General features: G+C 44.3%; 1 protein-coding gene across 1 annotated transcript in view; it reads right to left on the reverse strand.

Moving 5' to 3' along the window:
- DCC (DCC netrin 1 receptor) overlaps positions 1-24,364 on the reverse strand; it is a 593,712-nt gene that overhangs the window by 134,436 nt on the left and 434,912 nt on the right. Inside the window, 3 exon segments of the mRNA XM_082013714.1 lie at positions 4,877-4,926; positions 16,870-17,008; positions 18,204-18,352. Coding sequence (XP_081869840.1) covers positions 4,877-4,926; positions 16,870-17,008; positions 18,204-18,352 — 338 coding nt within the window.

Here is a 24,364-nt window from a genome sequence, read left to right on the forward strand (position 1 = left end):
TGCCTGGGCTGATCCTACAGCCAAGCTCAGCCTTACGCCAGCCAGCTGCGATTAAACTCCTGCCCCCCCCACCCCGGGCTGGGGCTTGATTAGCTGCTCTGCTGCTGGAAGCCATTCGCCCTGCTCTACCCCCCAACACAGTCACAGCCTCATGTTTAACTCATTCAACTCTCCCAATTTTGGGCCGCCAGCAGTAACACCTTGCAGCCCTGAGAGGGTCAAAGTTGCCATGAATACGGAGCATCTCCAGAAGGCACGTATCTGTGTTTAAGTAGTGTGAAATTAAGTGATTTGTTAGGGGTGGAGGTCCTGATACCCACTAGCCTACCCCTTCTGATAGTCAAATACACCCTCCGTAGCTGCAGAGACTTTGCTAAGAATAATTGACCACATGAGGCAAAAAGAAGGGGAGAGCTTTGCTCAGGGAATGTTAAATGATGCAATTATTCACACCGGGAAGAGTTACGGATAATACTCAGCAAAGTGTTGCGAATGTGGAAGTCAAGTCTACAATCCCCAGCTGTTGCTAGCTTAAGCCACCTTCTCCTTTGTTGGATTTGACACAAAACCCTGTATTTTATTAACGTGATTAAGATAACTCTTCCTGCAGTTTATTTTTTTTATTTATATAATATTTTATATAAATTATTTATATAATTATTTTATTTATATAATATTTTCTTTACAGGTATTTTTAGATTCTCACAAACAGCACAACTTTTTATTTGCAGTATGATTCTGCAAACATTATGGGGCATAGTGACCGCGAAGGGTATTTTACGTATAGATACAAACAGGCGCACAAAAGAAATGACAAAAAAACCAGATTCATTATGCATCTTTTAACTCTCCCCAGGAGAACATGACCGGTTATGTTCTCAGAGCCCTAACTACCCTATGAAAAATCTTACCCCAGAAGCAATCCCGATTCATCTAAGTGGAACTACAACCCTGGATTAAATCGCTACTAAATGTGACCAAAGGAATTCGGCTTCTACAGTTAGTTCCAATTATTTCTTCACTTTCATCTGTACGTTAAAATGGGAAGAAGAAATAAAGTTACATACAGTTTTAACTAGATAAATCTGTAGCTATTTACGTGCCTCAAATTTGCTGATTAGTAACTAGTATTTAAAAAATTAGAGAGAGTAAAAACACACGACTATTTAAAGCAACGAAGTAAAGAAGTAAACAAATACATAAATAGCCACAAACAGTTGCCTTCACGTTGGTTCTTGAAAAGGGTAGACAAAACAAGCTCAAAGGAAGAAAAAATCTTCCTCAAATAAAAGACAAAAGCAGCAAACTCTCAGCTTTCTAGCGCATGGCCCCCAGCTAGAGCAACAGCTGGGCTGTCGCAGAAACTGTGTGCCAGCTCAAGAGTTCAGATCTGCCAGGTTTCCTACAAAGTAAGAATATCTTTTTTGTTTTGTTTTGTTCCCATAGCTGCAGCAAAGTGCAGATTTCCTTGTTCTACAGATTAAAGTTTAAAAAAAGCTCTCTTTTAAAAGCGGAAACTTTTGATAATTAGCTTAGAATTGCAAGTCTGATACTTTTTTGTTTTCTAAAAGCCTGCTATAAAAATGTTTCCCCTTTTTGACCTCCTCGATCAAAATTTGGTAATTGCCACATTGTTTCTGCCAGAAGAAGAAACTGTTAACGCAGACACTTCTTGGACGAAACTCTATTCACCTTTTAAGCACTGCATATGTCCTTTTCCTTAAGCAAAGGAGGGTATTTTCAAACAAAAGAAATCTGAAATAAATCTCTTACTTCTTCTTAGAAACAATCCATGTTATGAAAAAGCAAGGACAAAAAACGGTTGTTTTGAGATTTTCTGTTGAATTCGGTTCATGCACAGAATTCAATGCCAACACAGACATACACACATGTACATACCCTTTCCATCACTGCGCTCTTTTGCTAAACTAGACACTGCACGTGATTAACTTACGTGAGAAGAAAATGCAGAACGATCCCAAATTATGCAGAAAGTTTTGAAACAAAAATTTTTCATTAAATTAACTCTTGGTCATTTACTACCAAGAGGCCAGTTGTGGTTATTTCTAATGACCAGCCAGCAGTTATCATCTGTCTCCAATTAAGTCCATGCAAGCACCCTATATTTTGCCAGCTTCCGATACCGAATTGTCCGCTCGCTTGTCTCAGCCACTTCTGTGTCGCATTTTACACCGGAATATTTTTTAGGCAGGGAGCTGTATTTCTCTCACAGTCCTCACCAGTATCAATTCTGATTTGACCGAGGTTTCCAGTCACAGAACACCATCAATATTAAGCAATAATCATGATAATAGTAATTCATATCAAGCATCTTCCATTTACTTGGCCATCTCCGTTATGTTATTAAATTAATAGATCTGCCACCATCAAAGAAAAATAGCATAAAGAGAGAAATCTTATTAAACTAGAGATAAAATTTTAAACAATTCTCAGAACTGCGAAGGCCAGCCTGTGGGCTCTTCTGTGCACCACTCAAATCCAGTTAGCAAACTATGAGGGTTATTTAGTCATTTGTTTTGATTTAATCAGTTTGTGAATTATAAGTGTTTAATCAAATTAATTCTGACTGCTGCCAAGACAGAAGAAAAGCAAAACATGATAAAAAAGGGCCTGCAGAAATACAATATTCTGGGTTATTGCAGCTTTTTACAAGAGCGGGAGACTGCATACAGCTCTTTGCAACATTAGGAGTTTAGCTGTGCCTCAACCACAAACGCCACAGGAGTTGTACTGCAAAAGAATGGGCAAAGGTGTTTTGGGGCATGGTCTCTGAAGCTTATTCTTCTGCTTGAAAAACCTTTTTATTCCTTAAGATTTAGTGAGCCTAGTTCATTTCTGTATTTGTTGTTCCGAACTACCGAGATGTAAATATTTAAATTCTATTCAAGCTTTATCAAGATATGCTGGCATACATGGGTACCTGTACCTTCCTATGTCCACGTTACCTGTAGGATACAGCCCAAAAGAGTCCCAAATGGTTCCACATCTCTTTTTCTCGCTGATAAAGATCCCCATTTCATACATACCCCCTTAAAATACCTTTTCACACAGTTCCTAACATCACACATGGTGCCAACTTGAAAGCTTAGAAACTGATACTCTGCATGGCGAGAGGGATGCTTTGGAAGGTCTCAGATCTCCCTCTGCACAGATAATGTGTTTTGGAGCAGAGGTAAAGGCAGACTCCAGCTGACCACGGCTGCCCTTGCCTCAATCTACAAGCGATGGAGAAGTCCTTGTGTCGCCCCTGGTGTAGTTCTCCAGCACTCACACCTGTACGTGTAGCGGAGGACTCAGACACATTTCTTTTGCCTCTCACGAGAGCGGCCCTGCACGATGCAGTTCAGCCAAACACTCACATTAACATGTAAATCCATCTTTGTCCAATACAGCACTTACACCTGCAAATTAGTATCTCATCAAGACTTCCAACATTTAGTACTCTGTGACTGGGAACACACTGACGACCTCTGATGATGGTGGATAGGGCCGAGATTTATGCACAGCTCATCCTTTCTTATCCCATCTGTACAAACCATCTCCATCTGTAAGTACCAATAATGCAATACTACATCTCAGGGTAGGAGCATCCACACGCCATCCCATGCAGCATTGTACCCTACAGCTCGTTTTCTATTTTTGTTCTAGCTACTTTAATTGTAAATGATCACCACAAAAGGTCACAAAACGTGATCAGCCGCTCTGTGACATTTTACCTTGAGAGTAAGCAAGAAAAAGTAAGCGCAAAGGGTTGGAACAAGATGTGCCAAGACATCAAAGCCCTTTGGGCACTACGCGTAAGGGGAATTTAAAAGTTGAGCTGGGTGCATTTAAAAAAAGACAAAGCAAATAAATAAAAAACCCCAGAACATACATTTGATGTCATGAAAATGAGCACTGGAAGAGAAAGATCAAACTGACATGTACTCTTTGTTCCCAGCATATCAGGGATTATATAAATGTTCCCTAAACTGCAGTTTATCCCCATCAGTGAGCTTTGGGCTCCTACTCTTTGGTAGCTGTGCAAAAGGAAATCTCCAAAGATGGAAGGAGACAGCCTGACATGATGCTTGGGGTGGGTTTTTTGCGCACGCCTTTCACACTCTGAAGTGTGAGGGTTTTTCTTCCATGTCCAAATGGGCCTATCATTGAAATCAGGTAGAGCACAAAAGCTTATGTAGTCCCAGTAAATGGCAGGAATAAATAAAAAGAAAAGAAATAATCTAAAAAAAATTCAAAATATATTCAGAAATAGCGCTCAACAAGTAGTAAGCATAATTAACACCTATTATGCACAATATTATATTATGAAATAATATCAACCCACTTCATCAGTGATATGTCAGAGTTTTTCAAGAAGCAATGTATGGGAGTTAAGAGAAAGAAATGCATCTTTCTGAAGAAAACAAATATATTTGCTGGAATAAGCAAGATTACAACAGACCTACCTCACGTGGTACATATAACCTACCAATAAAATATTTCTTTCCCACACCTCCTTTCCCCCAGGAACAGCTCTGCTTCTCATTATTGCCCGAGATTGTTCCATTTAATCAAAGCGCAGTTACGTTTATTGCAGATGTTAATCTGCAATCAGGGAACAGTTTCTGCTTGTTCACCTAAGTTTAAGTGATACTACTGTTGCTGAAGCCTCTGTGGAAAAAAATCACTGCTTCTCTCTAGCACATTTTTGAGGTGTTTCAGTTCTTATATTAACATGATCTGGACAAGTGAAGGGAACCTCTGCAAGGGGCAGACTGGGTCTCTGTATATGAAAAAGCTACGCGAAGCAGGAAAACCTACGCAAATACCCGTCATCGCCAGCCATGAGGTGCTGAGCACGTGCCAGACTTACCCTGGAGTTAACCACTTCCAAGGAGACGTTCTGAGGCATCGCACTGGGCACTGAAAGGGAAGAAAACCAAAAAGAAATTGGAAATATTGCCATTAGTGTCTAAGTCAGAATAGGTTACAGCAAATATTTCTCTTTTTGGAAAGAAGGGAGTGCAGCTTTTACACCTAGTTTACAATCTGATCACAACCATGCAGTTAATCCAGGTGGCACTTCAGAGGTCCCCTAGGGAGAGGAAAAACAAACGCATCTGTTCATTTCTTCCCATTTTTGATAGACCTATTAGTAAGCCCTTTAAACAGCCAGTCAGCAGGCTCCCTGCAGTGAGACCAGCTACTTGAATTCAGTTATTTGTTATACACTTCGTCAGAAATAAACAAGAAATGCCACAATTCCTCTGGCTTTTATACATTAAGGTGTATTTCAGAACATATACTCTGAACAGAACATCTATTATATACAAACAGGGTATTTCTCAGTGGCATCATGGATTCTTAATGGGGATAGAGAAAAGAAACTCTGTCTTTAGATACTATTTAAAAACATTATTTTGCATTAAGACTCTGCTTGTCATACATAATATAATCCGTACCTGGATTTGTACAACTGGACTTTGTTATATCCATTCTGATAAAGGTACTTTAATTCTTAAATTAGGCTGATAGCTATTCAACACATGGTCTTACAAAGATGCCTCACAAGGCATCAGTGAGAGGGTCTGGCACCCACAGCTTTAAATAAAACAAATGGTTCTGACACAACGGGTTTTTTTCCATCTTAAAAGTTCCTTTCATCTCACATTCTCTCTAGCTATAGTCACAGGAAAAACCTGCATGGTGCAGATTCATTTATCCCCTCCACCCTCCTGGCTCCCCGCCGTGAAGGATCGGGCTCACACCACTGACACACGGCGTGGATACCGGTGAATGCTCAGCATCTGCATGGTTGGACAGGCCATTAGCAACTATTTACTGACAAATTTCTGCCTGTTTTCCACTGTATCTCTGTATATCTATGTTTCCAATATGCTTGTGCAACAACAGTTCAAATGTATATGCCTCCAGCTGATGGCAAATATTAATTCAACCGCTGAGGAGCGAAGAGCTTTAAAAATAAGTTTGTACTTGATGATGCATCAACTTCCTGACATGAACATGAAGCTTTATTTTCCTTTCAGAGGAATAATGCCTGCCTGCTAACCTGGGCTACTGAGCAGCTGAAAAGGAGGGATGTAGTTTGCATTTACAGGAAGGTGGCTGTGAAAAAAGAGCTGAAAAAGAATCATTGTGAATATCCAATTTAAGAACAGTTTGCAATGCGATGTATTAGGGAAAATGAGAGAAATGATTTTTTAGTGTACAAGTATGAATACATCAAGTCAAAGCAAAGTTGTTTAAACCATTTTTATATGCTATTAACAGGAACACTAGGGCAAAATGATTCTCATTGCAGTTGTCCACACATTTTAATTGGTTCAGCAAAGATGTACAAGTATGATCTGAGACCTGAAACATCTTAGAGACCAAATAAATTAATTTTATTTAAACAAGTGCAGTGTTAAGAAGTGCTTGGATTAATATCTACTGTTATCTGAATGGGGAAAGGACTTCTGGCTGTGGAGTATAATTTAATAGGCAAAGCGCTACAAGCTGGAATCTATCTACACTAGATATCAGGGATACCTTTCTTTTCAACTCCAGTCTTCGCTGAAAATCGCTGTCTAGGAGCGTGGGACATACATGACCAAAAAGTATACATAAAATATTTCTGTAAATCACTTATTCTGGCCAAAACTTTCACCAGAATGAACTGGTGAAACTCTATGTGCTGTACAGAGGTGAACATAATGGGGGCTATTGTCTATATTGTCTCTCTATATAGTCCCTATCATCCACATGAGTGTGGCATATAGAGATGAGCAGACTGGCTTGAGATCAGCACTCTGGAAGAGGCACGCTGCATCCATAGCGAGACGTTGCCTCTGACCTTAACATCTATGAATCTCTGAAGAATGCAATATGCACTAATAGGATAAGAAACACCCTTGTACAGTCATTAAGGAAAAGGATCGCAGCAAGTCCTATAAATGCTACTTTCCCCAGATTATTTTAAGCAGCACTGGTCAGACAGCTCCTCCACTGGACTCTGTCCAGTCACGTCTACATCCAGTAAACAAATTCCCAAAGTGCAGCACATCAACATGTTGCTATTTAAGGATTTAAGTCAGTCAGAGCTAAGTCAGCGCTAATAAGAAAATAATATTTTAAATACAGGCTACAAAAGAGCAAAAGTAACAACAGGGACACATTGGTAGCAAAGCCCCACATTAATACCGTTGTCCTTCACGAAGGCTCTGTGGATCATAAAAAGAGGAAAGAAAAAAAAAAGAGAGAAAAAAGATGCATTTGAATCACAATAATCCAAAAAGTCAGATTACTTGGAGACAGAGATACAGCTAAGCGAGCAGCAAGGAATACAGAAACTATTGCTCAGGTTGGGGATCGCGAGTCACGGAGATTCACTGGTGGAAAAGCTCCAGGGTAAGCAATAGCCCGAGTCAGCTGGGAGTTCCTGAAAACAGCAGCTGAGGCTCTGGACTGTTTTGCTTATCCTGCCACAGCCTGATCTGAAGATATGTGTTCAAGGAATATACAAAATTAGCTTGACATCTCGCATTTCAACCACCCAGACTCCCTCTCCATCAGAGCAGATAGGTCCAGGCTGGGGGACCCAAGCCCCCTTCTCAGCTCTGCCCTGACATGCCCGGGCTCTGCACACAAAGTGTTTCCCCGTTCAGTCTCTTTTTTCCTCTCCCCAGATTAGCAGCTTTAGTTGTTGCTCTAGTGCAGGCAATGTTCTTTATTTGTTTCCATACTGCCCACAACAGTGCGAAGTTGATCTAAGGGCATTGCTGCTGCAACAGTACCGGCAGCAGCTAACAGCACATGAAACATTTCATCTCCCTTGATACTGAGGAGATGTCACCGCTCACACTCTCCTCATTTTGAAAAATATCAGACAGAAAACTGTCTCTGTAATGTACTTGGTATTGCAAGTTTAAAAAAAAAGTGAGATATTTTTTGACATTTCTGAATTAGCTGAATCTGGTGAACACCAGTATCTCCAAGAACATATGTTCTTGCTGGAAAATACTTGTCCTTGTTTGTGAGCAAGACAGAACTGCTCAGAGCCCCAGTTTCTCAAATGTGATTCCTCTTTTCTCTCCCCTCTCTTGCGGGCAGTGAAGGCTCATCACAACGTTTAGCCATTGCCACCTTAAACCTTTCCTTTTCATTGCTGACTCTCAAGTTTTATTGCTACATATTATTCCCCTACCAGACAAACTTCTTTTCATTTTTCTTCCTCCCCCCCCCCCCCATTTGGTTGCCTTTCTGTTATTTTGATTATTTCTCTTTGGTGAATGCTTGTCATATTTCCCAATTTTATTGCATGCATGAACATAATTGAGGCACTCCTTATCTTTTTTTCTAGATCTTCAGTCAAAACAAGAAATAAATCCAGACCTGACCCAGCATCGAACTCAATCACTTCCACAGCAATACTGCGTGTCTTTCTTCCTTGCTTGCTGTTCAGTCAAGGCGACATTTTGCATTACCAAATCAGAGACCCTGATTTAATATCTCGGGGTGCACAACAATCAGAAAGCTCCCTGCCAAACCCAGCGTCTGTGAGATTACAATTACTTCCTCCAGTTTTGTATCTTGATCAAATAAAGAAATTGGATGCACCTGGTAAAATTTGCTTTTTGTTTATTATTCACAGCTTAATTATACCATTAGAAATTAAAGCAGAACTCATTTTACCTAACATTACCTATGCAATAAGCAACGAACAGAGACAAAGACGCCCAAGGATAAGGCGGCCCCTTTGCCTTGGTACAGGGTAACTCAGTGGTGGAGGGATCCTCAAACATACTGCAGGAGCCTTCCTGCCTGCCTTGGACCAGGTGTCTAGAGGTAGGTGAGATGAGCCTCACTGCTCCAGGCAGCAAGCCATCCAGAGGGAGCTGGACAACCTCATGAGGTTCAACAAGGCCAAGTGCAGGGTCCTGCCCCTGGGTCAGGGCAACCCCCGGTATCAGCCCAGGCTGGGGGTGAAGGGGTGGAGAGCAGCCCTGCCGAGAGGGACTTGGGGGTCCTGGGGGATGAAAAGCTGGACACGAGCCGGCAATGTGCGCTCACAGCCCAGAAGGCCAACCATGTCCTGGGCTGCCCCCAAAGCCGCATGGCCAGCAGGGCGAGGGAGGGGATTCTGCCCCTCTGCCCTGCTCTGGGGAGACCCCTCTGCAAGTGCTGTGTCCAGCTCTGGAGCCCTCGGCACAGGAGAGACATGGACCTGCTGGAGTGGGGCCAGAGGAGGCCCAGCAACGCTCCGAGGGCTGGAACCCCTCCAGGCTGGGAGAGCTGGGGGGGCTCAGCCTGGAGCAGAGAAGGCTCCAGGGAGACCTTCCTGCAGGCCTCTGACTACTTGAAGGGGCCTACAAGAAAGCTGGAGAGGGACTTTGTATGAGAGCATGTAGCGATAGGACAAGGGGTAATGGCTTAAACTGAAAGACAGTAAATTTAGATTAGACATAAGACAGAAATTTTTGAAAATGAGGGTGGTGAGACAGTGGAACATGTTACGCAGAGAAGTCATGGATGCCCCATCCCTGAAGTGTTCAAAACCAGGCTGGATGGGGCTCTGAGCAACCTGCTCTGGTTGCAGATGTCCCTGCTCACTGCAGGGGGGTTGGACTAGGTGGTCTTGAAAGGTCCCTTCCAACTCAAACCATTCTGTGATTCTTATTAATGGGAAGAAGGTTCATACGGCAAGGTACTCAGACTTGTTGTTAGGGTTTTCTTTTTTTTTTTTCTATCTGGTGAAATTAGAAAAAAAAATACTTTCAGTTGCCCATCAGACGAATCCATGTCCTTTGTGGTTTTGCTGTTTGTTTATCAGAAAGCAGAAAGGTCCAGAAGGAATGAGATGTCTGAGCAAGCCAGCTCAGCCCCCGGAGTATTTCCCAGCAGCACAGACAGCACCCAGGTCCCCAGGCTGCTGTTCCAGGAAAGGCACGGGAAGAACAGAGGCATTTACCAGGGACAGCAAGCTGGGAGGCAAGAGGGCCGGATCCAGGTCCCCGATCCAATAAAGACAGAAACACATAAGCCAGGTAACCAAGCCTTGCTGGCACTGGTGTGAACTCCAGCCACCAAACCTTCCCATGGACGTCTCATTACAGCCTGCACCTTTGCCCCAAAAGTTTCAGGGCTGACACTCACACCAAGAAATGTTTTGCATCAGGAAAATTCCTGTGTAATTCTTACAGAGGAAGAGGAAGAGGAGGGAAACACTACATTCTCCCAGTACTTCTTCCAAACAGATAAAGATGGATTGGTTAATTTTAAGGGAAATCATTATGCCAAGAGGTTGGGCTACCAGGGCACTACAATAAGAGACTCCGTCCCCAGCAGGGTCGCAGCCACAACATCGCTCACCTCCGGTAAATCCACGCCTGTGGCTCCGAGCGATGGGCTTTGCTCATGCTCACATAAATGCCCTCGCAGCCCATTCCTCTGTGCCCCTGCTATCAGCTCTCGTGCAAACACAGGAACGGCTACAGACATCTGAAAAACTTCATAGGCTGTCTCCTGTGTCAATCTGAACTTCAATCTTCAATTTTTACTTAAAAAAAAAAGTATATCATAATTATGGATAAAAATTATATTTAAATCAAGTACTTGGGAAGCATGAAATAAGACTGTCTGCCAATTGCTGGGATTAAATGCATTTTGATAAATTCATGAGCATGATAGCTCAAAGCATTTCTGAAATGGCACACAGCTTGGCCAAATATTATCTGAGCTGTATTTTAAACTGAAAATTAAGCACTGAAGATACAGTATGTTCCTTGATCTGGTAAATGCTGTCTAGGGTCTGTAGCTCCTGCAGCTGCAGATGCCACACTAAATCCCTTTGACTGGAGTGCATTTCTCAGACTATAGATTACATCCCAGAGCTTCACGGAGAATTTTTGCCTGCAGACTTGCAGGAACTAATAGCACAGGCTTTTTTTTGTGCAACTATGTACCGTATCGTATGCTATACAGCAAGGATTGGTATGGAAAAAATAACTTGCTCAAGTATATACACATTCTCAAGAGGAAGGCATTCTATCATTTTTACAAGAGGAAAGGAAAGGCAGACCAACCTACAGGGCTTTTATCCCATTTTTGACGTTTACTTCTGTTTCAAATCAGCTTTCAGAAAAGCAGTGCTGGAGTCGCTGCCTTTTGAGAGCATCCCAGCTCCTTGCCCAGGGGCTGCCCTCCAGGTTTGGTTACCGATGCAAAAATAAACTGCCAGAGACTGCGTGGACCAAGATGCGAAGAGGACATGAAGTAAAGACCAAAGGGAGCCGGTGGTGACAAGCAAGGTGCTCCTTGTTACACTTTTGTCCAGCAGCAAAAGCAGCAGGCAGGAGCTGGGAAAGGGGGCCAGCTCCTGTCCCTCTGACAGCAGCAGTCCCTGGCTGACGAGACTGCAAAATCTCAATTTAAGCTGGAGGATGGGTTGCAATCCAAAAAGCATAGTGGGGCAGCCTGGGGAACTACTCTCCTCTGCAAGGAGGATGGTAGCAGGGGACTCAGGAACCAAATCTGCTCAAAAAGCAAATGTGTATATGGGCAGCTACAGGCTTTCTCCTTTCTTTAGCTTTCACCTATAAAACAGGACATAGACCACCGAACAAGGATGAAGAGGCAGATGAAATATTCCATAAGCAGCTGGGAGAAGTCTCACAATCGCTAGCCCTTGTCCTCAGGAGGGACTTCAACTTACCACGTGTCTGCTGGACATACAATACAGCGGAGAGGACATAGTCCAGGAGTTTTTGATTCTTGGAGAAGTAAAGGAAGGGGGTCAGCAGAACTGCTACCTGGGACTTCCACAGGACAGACTTTAGCCTCTTTAGGAACCTGGTTGACAGAGTCCCTTGGGAGGCAGTCCTAAAGGGCAAAGGAGTCCAGCAAGGCTAGACATTCTTCAGAAAGGAAATCTTAAACATGCAGGAGCAGGCTGTCCGGATGTGCGGAAAGACAACTGGCCTGGCTGAACAGAGAGCTTTGGCTGGAACTCAGGAATAAGAGGAGAGTTTATGACCTTTGGAAGAAGGAGCAGGCAACTCAGGAGGACTAAAAGGATGTCATGATGTTATGCAGGGAGAAAATTAGAAGGGCCAAAGCCCAACTAGAACTTAATCTGGCTACTGTCATAAAAGACAATTAAAAAATGTTTCTATAAATACATAGCAACAAAAGGAGGGCTAAGGAGAATCTCCATCCTTTATTGGGTGTGGAGGCAGACATAGTGACAAAGGATGAGCAAAAGGCTGAGGTACTTAATGCCTCTTTTGCCTCAGTCTTTAATAGTAGGACCAGTTGTTCTCTGGGTACCCAGTCCCCTGAGCTAGAAAACAGGGACGGGAAGCAGAACGAAGCCCCCATAATCCAAGAGGAAACCGCTTAGACACACACAGGTCCATGGGGCTGGATGGGATCCACCCAAGGGTACTGAGGGAGCTCATGGACATGCTCAGCAGCACTTTCAATCATTTATCAGCAGTCCTGGCTAACCAGGGAGGTCCCAGTTGACTGGAGGTTAGCAAATGTGACACCCATCTACAAGAAGGGCCAGAAGGAGGATCCAGAGAACTACAGACCTGTCAACCTGACCTCGGTACCAGGGAAGGTTGCAGAGCAGATCGTGTTGGGTGCCATCGTGCTGCACGCACAAGACAACCAGGTGATCAGGCCTAGTCAGCATGGGTTTATGAAAGGCAGGTCCTGCTTGACCAACCTGATCTCCTTCTATGACCAGGTGACCTGCTTAGTGGATGCAGGAAAGGCTGTGGATGTTGTCCACCTGCACTTTAGAAAGCCTTTGACAACATTTCCCACAGCATTCTCCTAGAGAAACTAGACGCTCATGGCTTGGACACGTGTACTCTTCACTGGGTAAAAAAACTGGGTGGATGGCCAGGCCCAAAGAGTTGTGGTGAATGAGGTTAAATCCAGTTGGCGGCCAGTCACAAGTGGTGTTCCCTAGGGCTCAGTATTAGGGCCCGCTCTGTTTGATATCAGTAATCTGGACAAGGGGATGGAGAGCACCCTCTGTAAGTCTGCAGACAACACCAAGTTGGGTGGGAGTGTTGATCTGCTCGAGGGCAGGAAGGCTCTGCAGAAGGATCTGGACAGGCTGCATCGCTGGGCCAAGGTCAATTGTATGGGATTTAATAAGGCCTAGTGCCAGGTCCTGCACTTCGGTCACAACAACCCCACACAACACTACAGGCTTGTGGAGGAGTGGCTGGAGAGCTGCCCAGTGGAAAAGGACCTGGGAGCATTGGTCAAGCCAGCTGAACATGAGCCAGCAGTGTGCCCAGGTGGCCAAGAAAGCCAATAGCATTCTGGCTTGTATCAGAAATGCTGTGGCCAGCAGGAGGAGGGAAGTGATCATGCCTCTGTACTTGGCACTGGTGAGGCCGCACCTTGAACCTGTGTTCAGCGTTGGGCCCCTCACTACAAGAAGGACGTTGAGGTGCTCAAGCATGTCCAGAGAAGGGCAACGAAGCTGGTGAAGGGTCTAGAGCACAAGTCTTATGAGGACTATCTGAGGAAGATGGGAGTTGATTAGTCTGGAGAAAAGGAGGCTGAGGGGAGACCTTATAGCTCTCTACAACTTCTTTTGAGATCTACAATGGGAACATCATGTGGGAAACTTGGATGTCTACAAGTACCTGAAAGGAGGTTGTAGCAAGGTGGGTGTTGGTCTCTTCTCCCACCTAACAAGTGATAGGACAAAAGGAAATGGCTTCAAGTTGCACCAGGGGAGGTTTAGACTGGACATTAGGAAAAATTTCTTCACCGAAAGGATTATGAAGCATTGGAACAGGCTGCCCAGGGAGGTGGCAGAGTCGCCATCCCTGGAGGTATTTAAAAGATGTGTAGACGTGGTGCATAGGGACATGGTTTACTGGTGGGCTTGGCAGTGTTAGGTTAACGGTTGGACTTGATGATCTTAAAGGTCTTTTCCAACCTAAACCATTCTATGATTCTAAATGTCTTTGTCTCTCCTCTGTGTAGGCTGTTAGCTTGCCTGTGCAGGAATTATTTCTTGCTGTTTTATTGTGCATCCTCCAGCAGAAAAGACCTTAACCCTGGGAAAGGTCTCTGCATAACACCGTAAAAGAAGAAATTGCAGAAAGTTTTGGTGCTGCAGAATGGCGCTCTCCATTCCCTCCTTTCCTTCTTGGCAGCGGGACAGCTAGAACTGACGCCACCTTTGCCCAGGCTTGGCCAAAGCCAGGTTCTCACCACGGACCTTCGGTTGCTCTTCTTCATATCAGAGACCAAAGTGGTTTCAGGCAGACCTAGAATAAGGAGGGTGAAAAGATATCCTAAAGGGATTTTCTCTTCTTTTACACCTGCTCCAAAATCTAGAGGAAGATTAGGAAGGCTGCAGCTAACTAACTTAATTGTAGAACAGACTTCTACTTAAATAAAGAGAAAAATAAATACCACCTTTTTCCAGATTCCCAAAACAAGGGCACCTAAGCACATTCTTGTTTTCTGGAACAGTCTCATGGAAACCTTCTTATTAGCAATGATTTTTTTTTTGCAGACAGGTGAAGCGTTTGAAACACTTGCAGGGATAATTTTCAGACTCATGAATAACAATCTTTCCCTTTCTCACGGTGACATTTAAAACCAAAGTGGAGTACAGGACCGCAGTTCTACACTTCACAGTGTGAATTAAATCTACATACATTATGCAAAATATTCATTTTCACTTGTTTTCCTTTTGTTTTTATAATTATAAGTGTGAAGTAATTTATTCTGCCAAGATCCAGCCTGTATTACAAGGAAAAACTGGATTTGCTGGGCAGACATAAGTAGCACTTGAAAAAAATATTGCAGAGGTGTCAAACGCACAGTAACAGCGCCAACTGAGCTGTGGGTCTCACGGATGAATCCCACTGAAGATACAGCTCAGAATAACACAGATTAAAAACAGCACTGGGGTTCACCAGCTCCCTCACTCGGGGTTTCCCACACACCTGGTCCCCTCCATGTTGCTCTTCATGGAGCCTACTTTAGAGGCTCTCAAGAGCTCTCCTCCAGTGCCCTGTGTTGAGGTGCCTATTTATTTCTGAATTAAAGTTAGGGCAGACTGGCTCAGCCTTTTTGAAATGAAAGCACTGCTCCTCCTGACCCCAGCAGCCTCACCGCCCAGCTGAAGTCGCCTCTTTTCAGACCATGCTTTCTCTACCACTGCTCCTCCAGAGGTCAAGGAGACCTGGGAGAGGACCTGCAGACCACAGGGTAATTCAGGGTGGCAGCACCTCCACCAGGAATGGATGGAGGTGAGACAGGAGCATCGCTTCCACAGGGGATGTCACCAACCTGCGCGTGACCAGGGACACCTGCAGAAATGCTCTATGCTTTAGATACATTACACAAATGCAAGAGCTTCTCCAGTGCACAATACCTCCCCTCTGCTGATTTCCTCCAGGTTCTATACAGTTGCTACTAATACTGTCCAGAAATTCATATTTTCAGTTGATGAGGTGTAGCAGTCAGAAGCGATTGGGTTACCAGACAGACAGAAAATTGCCACTCTTAACTTTGTACAAATTTTCAGCTGTTTTGGGTAGAATAACAAGGGAGAGTTATCAACTTTGTAATAAAATTAGGTAAATAGATGTAAATATAAAGGGATAAATCTTGGTCACTCTGGTTCTCCATTCAATTTTTTTGCTCTAGCATCAATCTACAGCATAGAAAGGAACAACATGGAGATTTTTATGTGACAGGTGCATGCTGGGCACCATTTCTGAATGTGCTCATTAGCACAGGTTATCTGCTACAATTCTGAGGGCTGAGAAAGCCCAGCAAGTTTAACATACCTAGCTGAAGCCCACAGCAACATATTTCTTGCCTACTCCCTGATTTTATACTCTCACGTAAAAGTAAACATTTCTCCACACGAAAATGACGTTAAGTTAGTGATCCAAACCCAGGCCAGGGCCACCCAAACTCCCATACCTTGCTTTATTAGCATGAATGAAAAAGAAATTGTGCAAATTTTTATCAGAAGGAAAATTAACTGTTTATAAATCTCACTTTAAAGCTTAGTTGACACCTCTTATGTCATCTTTAAACAAAATGTTGATACGGAAAAAGTCCCTCTGGCTGTGGGGCTCAGCAAGTGGCACATCCCTGAAGCCTCTAGAGCCTGTCTCTGGTCTGGCTTCCGCTTTACGGACTCTCACCAATCCCACTGAAAGAATTTTTCCTTCATTTTTATGGTTTTACACTTTTGTAGCCCAAATGACTCCAATTAAGTTATTCCTGTTTTAGCCAGGTGTGGGGATCAGGCTCAGTGACTTCAAGAGGAGTCAGGCGTGCATTAAGTTTTGTGGTATCAGACACAACTAAGTGCTTCTGAATGCAAAATAAAATTCAATTTATCTCCCACAGCCTGCGAGCCACGGGAGCATGGCGTGAGCTCGGGGAGGGATGATGGTGCAGCCGCCGTGACGAGCAGAGATTGAAGCCCTGGCACATTTGCTACCCCGTGTTTAAAGCACAAGGAAGACCCAGGCAGTTGGTTCTTCAAATGCAGCCGTAATAAAATAAAAGCTGAAAGGATACACCTGTGCCTAAGTTAAAGAGAAAATAAAGAGAGAAGTAGACTATCCTTATCACTAGACATAGGAATAATGAACTGGACCAATTATCCTTGGAGACGAACACCAGCTCAGAGGGTACCACTGCAGGCAGGTACCGAACCTGATTTCTGTCCTGCACATTCAATAACCTCCTCATTTCATTGCTGCCTCTTCCAAAATACAGTAGCAGAAGAAAACGTCTGATGATCGCAACCCACAGATGCAACCTGCCCACCCTGGGGCCCCTCCGTCCCCCACTCACCATCTGAAAGCGTGGTGACTGTCACATCCTCAGTGGAGACGCCGGGGCCGTAGTGGTTGTAGGCGAGGAAGCGCAGGGTGTACTCGGTGAACTTCTTCAGCCCATCCAACCGGTAGGAGAGCCCGTCCACCTCCACATTCTAGCACACAGAGATGATAAACCAAGGGAAAATGTGACAGCCGGCGCCACGGCCGTGCCAAGGGATGAGTGGACTAGAGGCGAGCTTTTCACTCTTTGAGAAGTAGAGCTAAATCCTTGTTTAAGTTGATACAAAAGGCAATTTGTAACTGAGTGGCTTGTTACAGCTCAGTTCTCAGCACTCATCTGCAGCTCTGCCCATGGCTTCAGGACAGAGGGGATTTCAGCATCTCAGAGTTGTGTTTAGTTACTTAGGGTGCAGGAGAAAAGGGGGGTTTTTTTGGTTAAGCCAGTTGCTGTCACTCCACAGGTGTGTGATAGGGAAAGAAGAAAATAAAGACAAAGAGTCAAAGGGGAATTTTGGAGAAAAGAAGAAAGTAAAATAAAGCAAGAACAGAGAAAATGGCGATGGTATAAAAGATCCTGTAAGACTATGGAAGCACCTGCCGCAAGACTGCTGATGCCTGTGATTATTGCGTGCTATCAGGTCAGAAAAAAAGACGTGTCTGCTTTCTTCCCTGCTCTATTTGCTAAAAACCTACTGAGGCCATACTCTCCCCACAGAGCTCATCTCCACTGCTACTACTGCACTCCTATCAAATATTGGTTATGAAATGGCCAGTGGGTCCGAGCAGTTTGCAACCTGCAGAAAGCAAGGTTGCTTGTTTGCCACTCAAAAGCACATGCTCATGGCAGAGTTAGGAGCGCAACTCAGTGCACAGCATCAACACCAATTTTTACTATAAGCATCTGTCACTCTGGAGCCTGGATTAGTATTATTTTACCCTCCTACTCGAAAAAAGTTACAAGAAGCAACCAAAAAATACATGTTCTACAAAGATCACATGTACAAACTGCCGTTAATGGGTTGATGGCTTTGCACAAAGTAAAGGGGAAGTCTAAAGGGTCTTTAAATGCTCTTTGGCATTATTATGAAATTTCAGCATAAAGCTGAGGAATGGTTGGTATATAATAGGCCGCCTCTTCTACCTCCTGAACCCACTTTATATTGGTGGAAATTTAGCTTGCTTGATTTGCTCTTTTATCACTGGTCTGTGCAACATTTACCCAACCTGGAGGATTAACCCATAAAACCTCTCACTTTGAGCCTTTAGAGCACTCTGAAGACCTGCAGATGCCTACACCAAATATCTCCTTTTCACAGGGAGAGCAGAGCCACTCCAGCCATCGCTCACCTGCTCTCTTCCAGTCGCTGTCTCCGTACAAAAGAGTCTGTAGCCTTGAACAGGGCCATTTGCATAGGCAGGGGGATCCCAGGAGACAAGAATCGACGTAGGTGAGGTAGATACAGCCCGCAGGTTTTCCACCGGCCCGGGAACTTGTACTGTACAGAAAGTAAAGAGTGGTGTGAAAATCCCATTCCCACATTGCCCACCACTGTGCCCAGGTCCCCGACACAGAGGCACTACCCAGCCCAGCACACACGTCTGAGGGGTGCCTGCAACATCGCTGCTTCAGCACTGTACGCTTCAGAAACCCCAGGCAAAATAAGACAGGGATGACAAACCCATGGAGAATTCACGGCAGAAAGACTGTTGCAGTTTTAGCACCATGAATACAGGAAATACTGAAAAGGGCTGTTCCATCAAGGATACATCTCTGTGTCTTTGGCTCAGGAGATGGACTTCATCTTAAAATTGAATTTCTGGGAAATAATGAGCATAACTATCTAAAGCATGCAATAGATGCATTTACCTTGCAGTAGTAGGAAACCAGAGACACACAAATCTGATCATCCAAGGCCAGTTCAAGCTAAAGACCGCCATTAGAAAAGCCCATAGGCAAACACCAACACACAACACGAGACACACCTGGAGTCATCTCATAAACACACTAACTGCGAGCTTAAATTTGCTTTCATGTGAGGCCCTGCTTAGCTGATTGTGTTTCTGTCCCAGCTCTGAATGTATCAGCTTGATGCTATTAAATTATAAATTGATTTGGTGCACCACAGCAGGCTTTGGTTTCTTTTAGCAAGCAATTAGCCTTCAAAATCCCTCTGTTAGCTTCTACTCACACCATTTGCACACTTGTGCACATGTACTTGTTTATGCTATCTGTTCAAACTCCTGTATGCATTACTCTATTTTAGCTGCCTGAGGGATCACAGGTGATGGCTGACAGGAAACATTAAAGACAGTCCTTGGCACGCTGTAACGAACGACGGAGCTCACAAAGGCTGGACTGTAGGCTGGTACCCCCTGTTTAGCAGCAGCGTGAGGTTGCTCTTGCAAAGCCACAGAAACCTGGTAGCATAGAGCAAGGCGATGGCTTTGGTCAGAAGATATCATGCAGCTCTTCACAGAAAGTCCTGGGCAACTGGGCTGATCTTGGAGCTGACCAGCTTTGAGCAGGGGTTGGACCAGAGAACTCTCATCACCTGCAATCCCTAATTTGCCCTTATAAGTTAGACCTTACTAGTACAAGTTCCAATATTAATATGTAGCCCCAGTTCTACTCTCAAATAATATTCCTGTGTTTGCACAGTGCCCAGCACAGTAATTGCAGGGCTATAACAAGCTCATTTTATAAACCAAATAACGACAATACAAATGTTAAAATATCACATCCTTGCAACTATTATTTTGTTTGATTAGTTCTGAAAACACAGCGGTTTGCAACAGGTTTAGCCTTAAGCAGAGATCATCTGAAATGCAAAATTTAGATTGCCTTGACAGCAGATCATGCTGGTGGGTAATGCAGCACACAGCTCCTCCTCAAATGACAACATAAAACAACCCATTGTAATTGTTAAAGGAAACAACACTAGGTCACCTTTTGTTATACAGACTATCTTAAAGTGCTCCAATTTCACCCTGAATACAAATTATCACACATCAACCACACCATGCTTTTGGATGTCAGCTTAAATCACTTATTAAAGCAAAAGAGCTAAAAAAGCTTGATAAACTCCTATAACTACCAGCAGCACCAGAAAATCACTCCCTGCATGTCTCCCCTGGACCTAACCCCATCGACAACCGAAGTTTGGAGAAGAGGCTCTCCATAGTTTATCTGTGCCTTCATCTTGAACTCGAGCAAAATTGGAAGAAAAAAAGAAGAATAATTGTGGGAAAAATGGGAAAAATGTAAAGATCAAACAGAAGCTTATTTCTGAAAAATCTTCAACACCAAATAGTACCTTTTTACTTTCAACAGGGAGTGTGCTGTGGCATAAAACAAACTCAGAAGCTATTGTGCAACTGGCAGATAACAGAATTACAGCTCCTAGAACATGCTTTCCGCAAAGTTACATCCCCATTACAAGGCAGTTTCACACTGACAGCTCTCTCTCGTAAATCTGTAAGCGTGCGGTGAGCAGCGATAGCCGAAGAGCGCCTGACCCTGTGCTCCATGGATCCGTCCCTCTGCTGCAGAGCAGGGATGGCAGAGCTGGGCATCAGAGGAAGGCACCCAGGAATGTCATCAACAAGATACAGATAGCCTTTGATCACAAGTAATTTCAGGTTTAGAGGCAGCATAGGTACATTTAAAATATTTTTCCTTCCTTCACCCAACTTCCCTTTTCATTCTATTCCAGTATTTCCAACAGGCACTCTAATGTGCTTATGGTCTCAGTACTTTCAGCACACACAAAGCATTTAATAATCTCTCCTGATCCCTTCTGTCAAATAATAATCTCATGAAAATTGGCATCAAGTTTTAAATCTTTTCCTAAATTCTTCTTTTTCTAAATAGCAGAGAGGCTCTAGAACTGCTTTACATTCCATTAAAACAAGATGTTAAATCATGTTTCTTCTAAAGTCAGTCTTTACAACTAACAGCATCCTTTCTTGAAGAAAAAAGGATAACGGAAAGAGGGCAGGCAGATGACTGATGCATTTTCTTTTACCATGGGCTCCACATAATGCTTCAATATATTCCAAAAAATACCATTCCTTTGAGAATGCCCTTCCGCTCCCATAAAAGATTGGTTCTGCGCCTCAGACTGTTTTGTAAATGCAAGCTACAACAACTGCTTGCAAAGAGTTTGATGCTGCTCCCAACTGCCGGTTTTGGGCTTATTTGGTGGAATTACTCCTATTCAATAACCATAAAGGCAATCAGGCCCAAAGCCAGAAATGGTTGAATGCTTTACCTTTTTTTTTTTTCAATGCTGATTTTAGAAATATGGATTAGCTGCCTTTCTGTTATTGCTAATGGTCGCTGTCAGGGTGGCTGACCTTGTATCACCAGGGTGAATAGCTGTACCCCCCCTGTGCTGTAAAAATGTGCCTCACACTGCCCCCAAAGCCAACGTTCTCAGGGCTGAAAGATGATACTTACCATGGGCACCTGATGTATACCTTGATTTTAGGTGCTGGGGACACATTATTGCAGAAATAAGTACCTGTGTTCTTAACATATTCATTGAAGAGCAGGACTCTTGTGTGTCTTGAGTGCTCTCTCAGTAAGTTTGCAGATGACATCAAGTTGGGTGGGAGTGTTGATCTGCTCAAGGGCAGGAAGGCTCTGCAGAGGGATCTGGACAGGCTGCATCACTGGGCCAAGGTCAATTGTATGGGATTTAACAAGGCCAAGTGCCAGGTCCTGCACTTGGGTCACAACAACCCCACACAACGCTACAGGCTTGGGGAGGAGTGGCTGGAGAGCTGCCCAGTGGAAAAGGACCTGGGGGTGCTGGTTGGCAGCCGGCTGAACATGAGCCAGCAGTGTGCCCAGGTGGCCAAGGCGGCCAACAGCATCCTGGCCTGTATCAGAAATAGTGTGGCCAGCAGGAGCAGGGCAGGGATCTTGCCCATAGACTCAGCACTGGTGAGGCCGCACCTCGAATCCTGTGTTCAGTTTTGGGCCCCTCACTACAAGAAGGACATTAAGGTGCTGGAGCGTGTCCAGAGAAGGGCAACGGAGCTGGTGAGGGGTCTGGAGCACAAGTCTTAACGAGGAGCGGCTGAGGGAATTGGGGTTGTTCAGTCTGGAGAAGAGGAGGCTGAGGGGAGCCCTCATCGCTCTCTACAACTACCTGCAAGGGGGTCGTGGTGAGGTGGGTGTTGGCCTCTTCTCCCAAGTAACCAGTGATAGGATGAGAGGAAATGGCCTCAAGTTGCACCAGGGGAGGTTTAGATTGGATATTAGGAAAAATTTCTTCACCAAGAGAGTGGTCAGGCATTGGAACAGGATGCCCAGGGGGGTGGTGGAGTCAGCATCTCTGGAAGTATTCAAAACATGTGTGGATGTGGTGCTTCAGGACATGGTTTAGAGGCATGGTGGTGTTGGGTTGATGGTTGGACTTGATGATCTTGAAGGTCCTTTCTGACCTTTAATGATTCTGTGATTCTGCGTGATTCTGTAATCTGAGCTGGCCCCAGCAAAGAGGGTTGTCCTCCACAAAAATGGTATGTCTTGCTTTTAATCTTCCAGCAGTTCTCAAATCTTACAGACTATGGGCTATTTTGGGAGCTAACCTCCTGCCATTAGTTCATATAAACCCAAAGAGGCCACATGCAGTTGGCAATAGGTGAAGTGGCTCCAGAGAGTGTCCGGAACGCGTTCCCTCCCTCTGTCTTCCAGAGTTGGAGTGCTGCACATCCATGTCCTGTCCTGGCTGCTGAAGCACCACACACATGGGGCACCCTAGGAGCCTCTGGCAGGAGAAATGACACTCAGATTCATACCTCTGGGCCATGATGGCACAAGCTGAGTCAATGTAGCTTGTCTTTAGGGTCAGCAGATCCGGAAGAGCTCAGCAAGAAGGCTTCACAGATTGAGGTGGCCAATAGCTGCTGGGAAGACCTGGCCACTTGTAGGGTATGAGGGCTTTAAGACCTCTAGCAACCCTGCAAGTTTGAATTGTTGTAGGAGTTGAAAGGGCTGGCACCTCTATGCCAGTGAAACCATTTCCTTAATGAGAGACTCCGCTGTTGACCCTGCTCCTTTTCAGTTGCATAAAACCAGATGTCTGTATAAGCAACTGCTCCTCAAAACCTGCAGGAACACAATTTCTATTCTCATGAGCCTTCACTGCTCTTACACACAGATTTTTCTCTTTGCTACTGTTCACTTAAACTTTTGATAATAATAGTTAATAAGACACAAGAACGATACAAGTGCCTAAAATAGGAATGTAGGCAATTACATCAAAAATTGCTTGGCGATTGCCTAAGTATCTCCCTCAAATCTGACATCTTTATGCTTCTGAAGCTCTGCCTTCTGCACCGGTGGGAATCTGGCTCATACCAAAGCCCCGCTGCAGACCAGGGAGAGGAGCATCTGAATTCCTTGAGTGCAGCTCTGGCATGTAAAGAGTTAGTTACTCCAAGACCATTGCCTTGAGCTCAAGGCACTGACCTTCTTTCAGAGTTACTGATGGCCTCCAGCCTTGGGGTCTAAGGTGTATCAATGCAGAATGATGCACGGCAGCCTTTGGACAAGAAAGCTCAAATAATGGGTGAAAGGATCACGGTCCTACTTCTTTTCTCTCTCCTTCTGGTCCCAGGGGTTTTTTGGGACTTTTGCTGCCTATAGTCCAAACCAACCTCCCACCTAATGGCCACGATGCTACTGCACCACGTGTGCCATTCAAGGCATTCATATTCTGAATCCTTTCAGGTAGAAGACAGCATTACATCTTTGCATTAAACCATCCCAGGAGAGAGCACACACCACTGAGCACGTACCACCACCATGCTTTCACAAGGTAACAAAACCACTTATCGCAACGCAATGTTTTAAAAGGAATATGCCTGTTAATTCTGGGTTAGGCTTCCTTGGTCTCCATCTCTGTGTCAGGCTAGCCATCTCCATCATGAAAGCTGCTTTTTAAAAACATTTTTCGTAGTGATTCATTCTTCTCTATAATGAGATGCCATGATTAAAATGTTCTTGCTATTACATTTCACTTTTCGTTTAAACAGCTGGTTCTCTGCTCATCTGCACTGAAAACGTTTCAAACATAAAACATTTATGAAGCCACTTGCAGTTATTGATAATGGAGTACATGCTTTGATTGCGCCTTTGATTCCTCCCCTCCCCTTCTGTAGTTAACAGTGTTAACAACATTTCATTAAATCTGGTTCCATGCTGCACAGAAAGATGCAACTTCAGAAAGTCTGCAGGCAGTGTAATTATTAACACGGCGAAACCTGCTTCCCCGCGCCAGACACGCTCTGAAGACATGACAGTTGTTTGGCAGGACTGCCCCGGATGCCTCCAGTGCTATCCACAAGAGCTGGAGTTGCAGTCCACTTTTGGAAGTAGCTGTCATTCATATTTTCACAGTCTTCTGGTTTTCATTAGTTTCCCCTTTAACTCTTCACGTGGTGCCCAGCTGCACACCACAGATGGATGCATGAATCTAATATTCCTCGATTTGCTA

The sequence above is a fragment of the Phaethon aethereus genome (genome assembly GCF_964289735.1).
Source record: "Phaethon aethereus genome assembly, chromosome: Z".
Lineage (NCBI taxonomy): Eukaryota > Metazoa > Chordata > Aves > Phaethontiformes > Phaethontidae > Phaethon > Phaethon aethereus.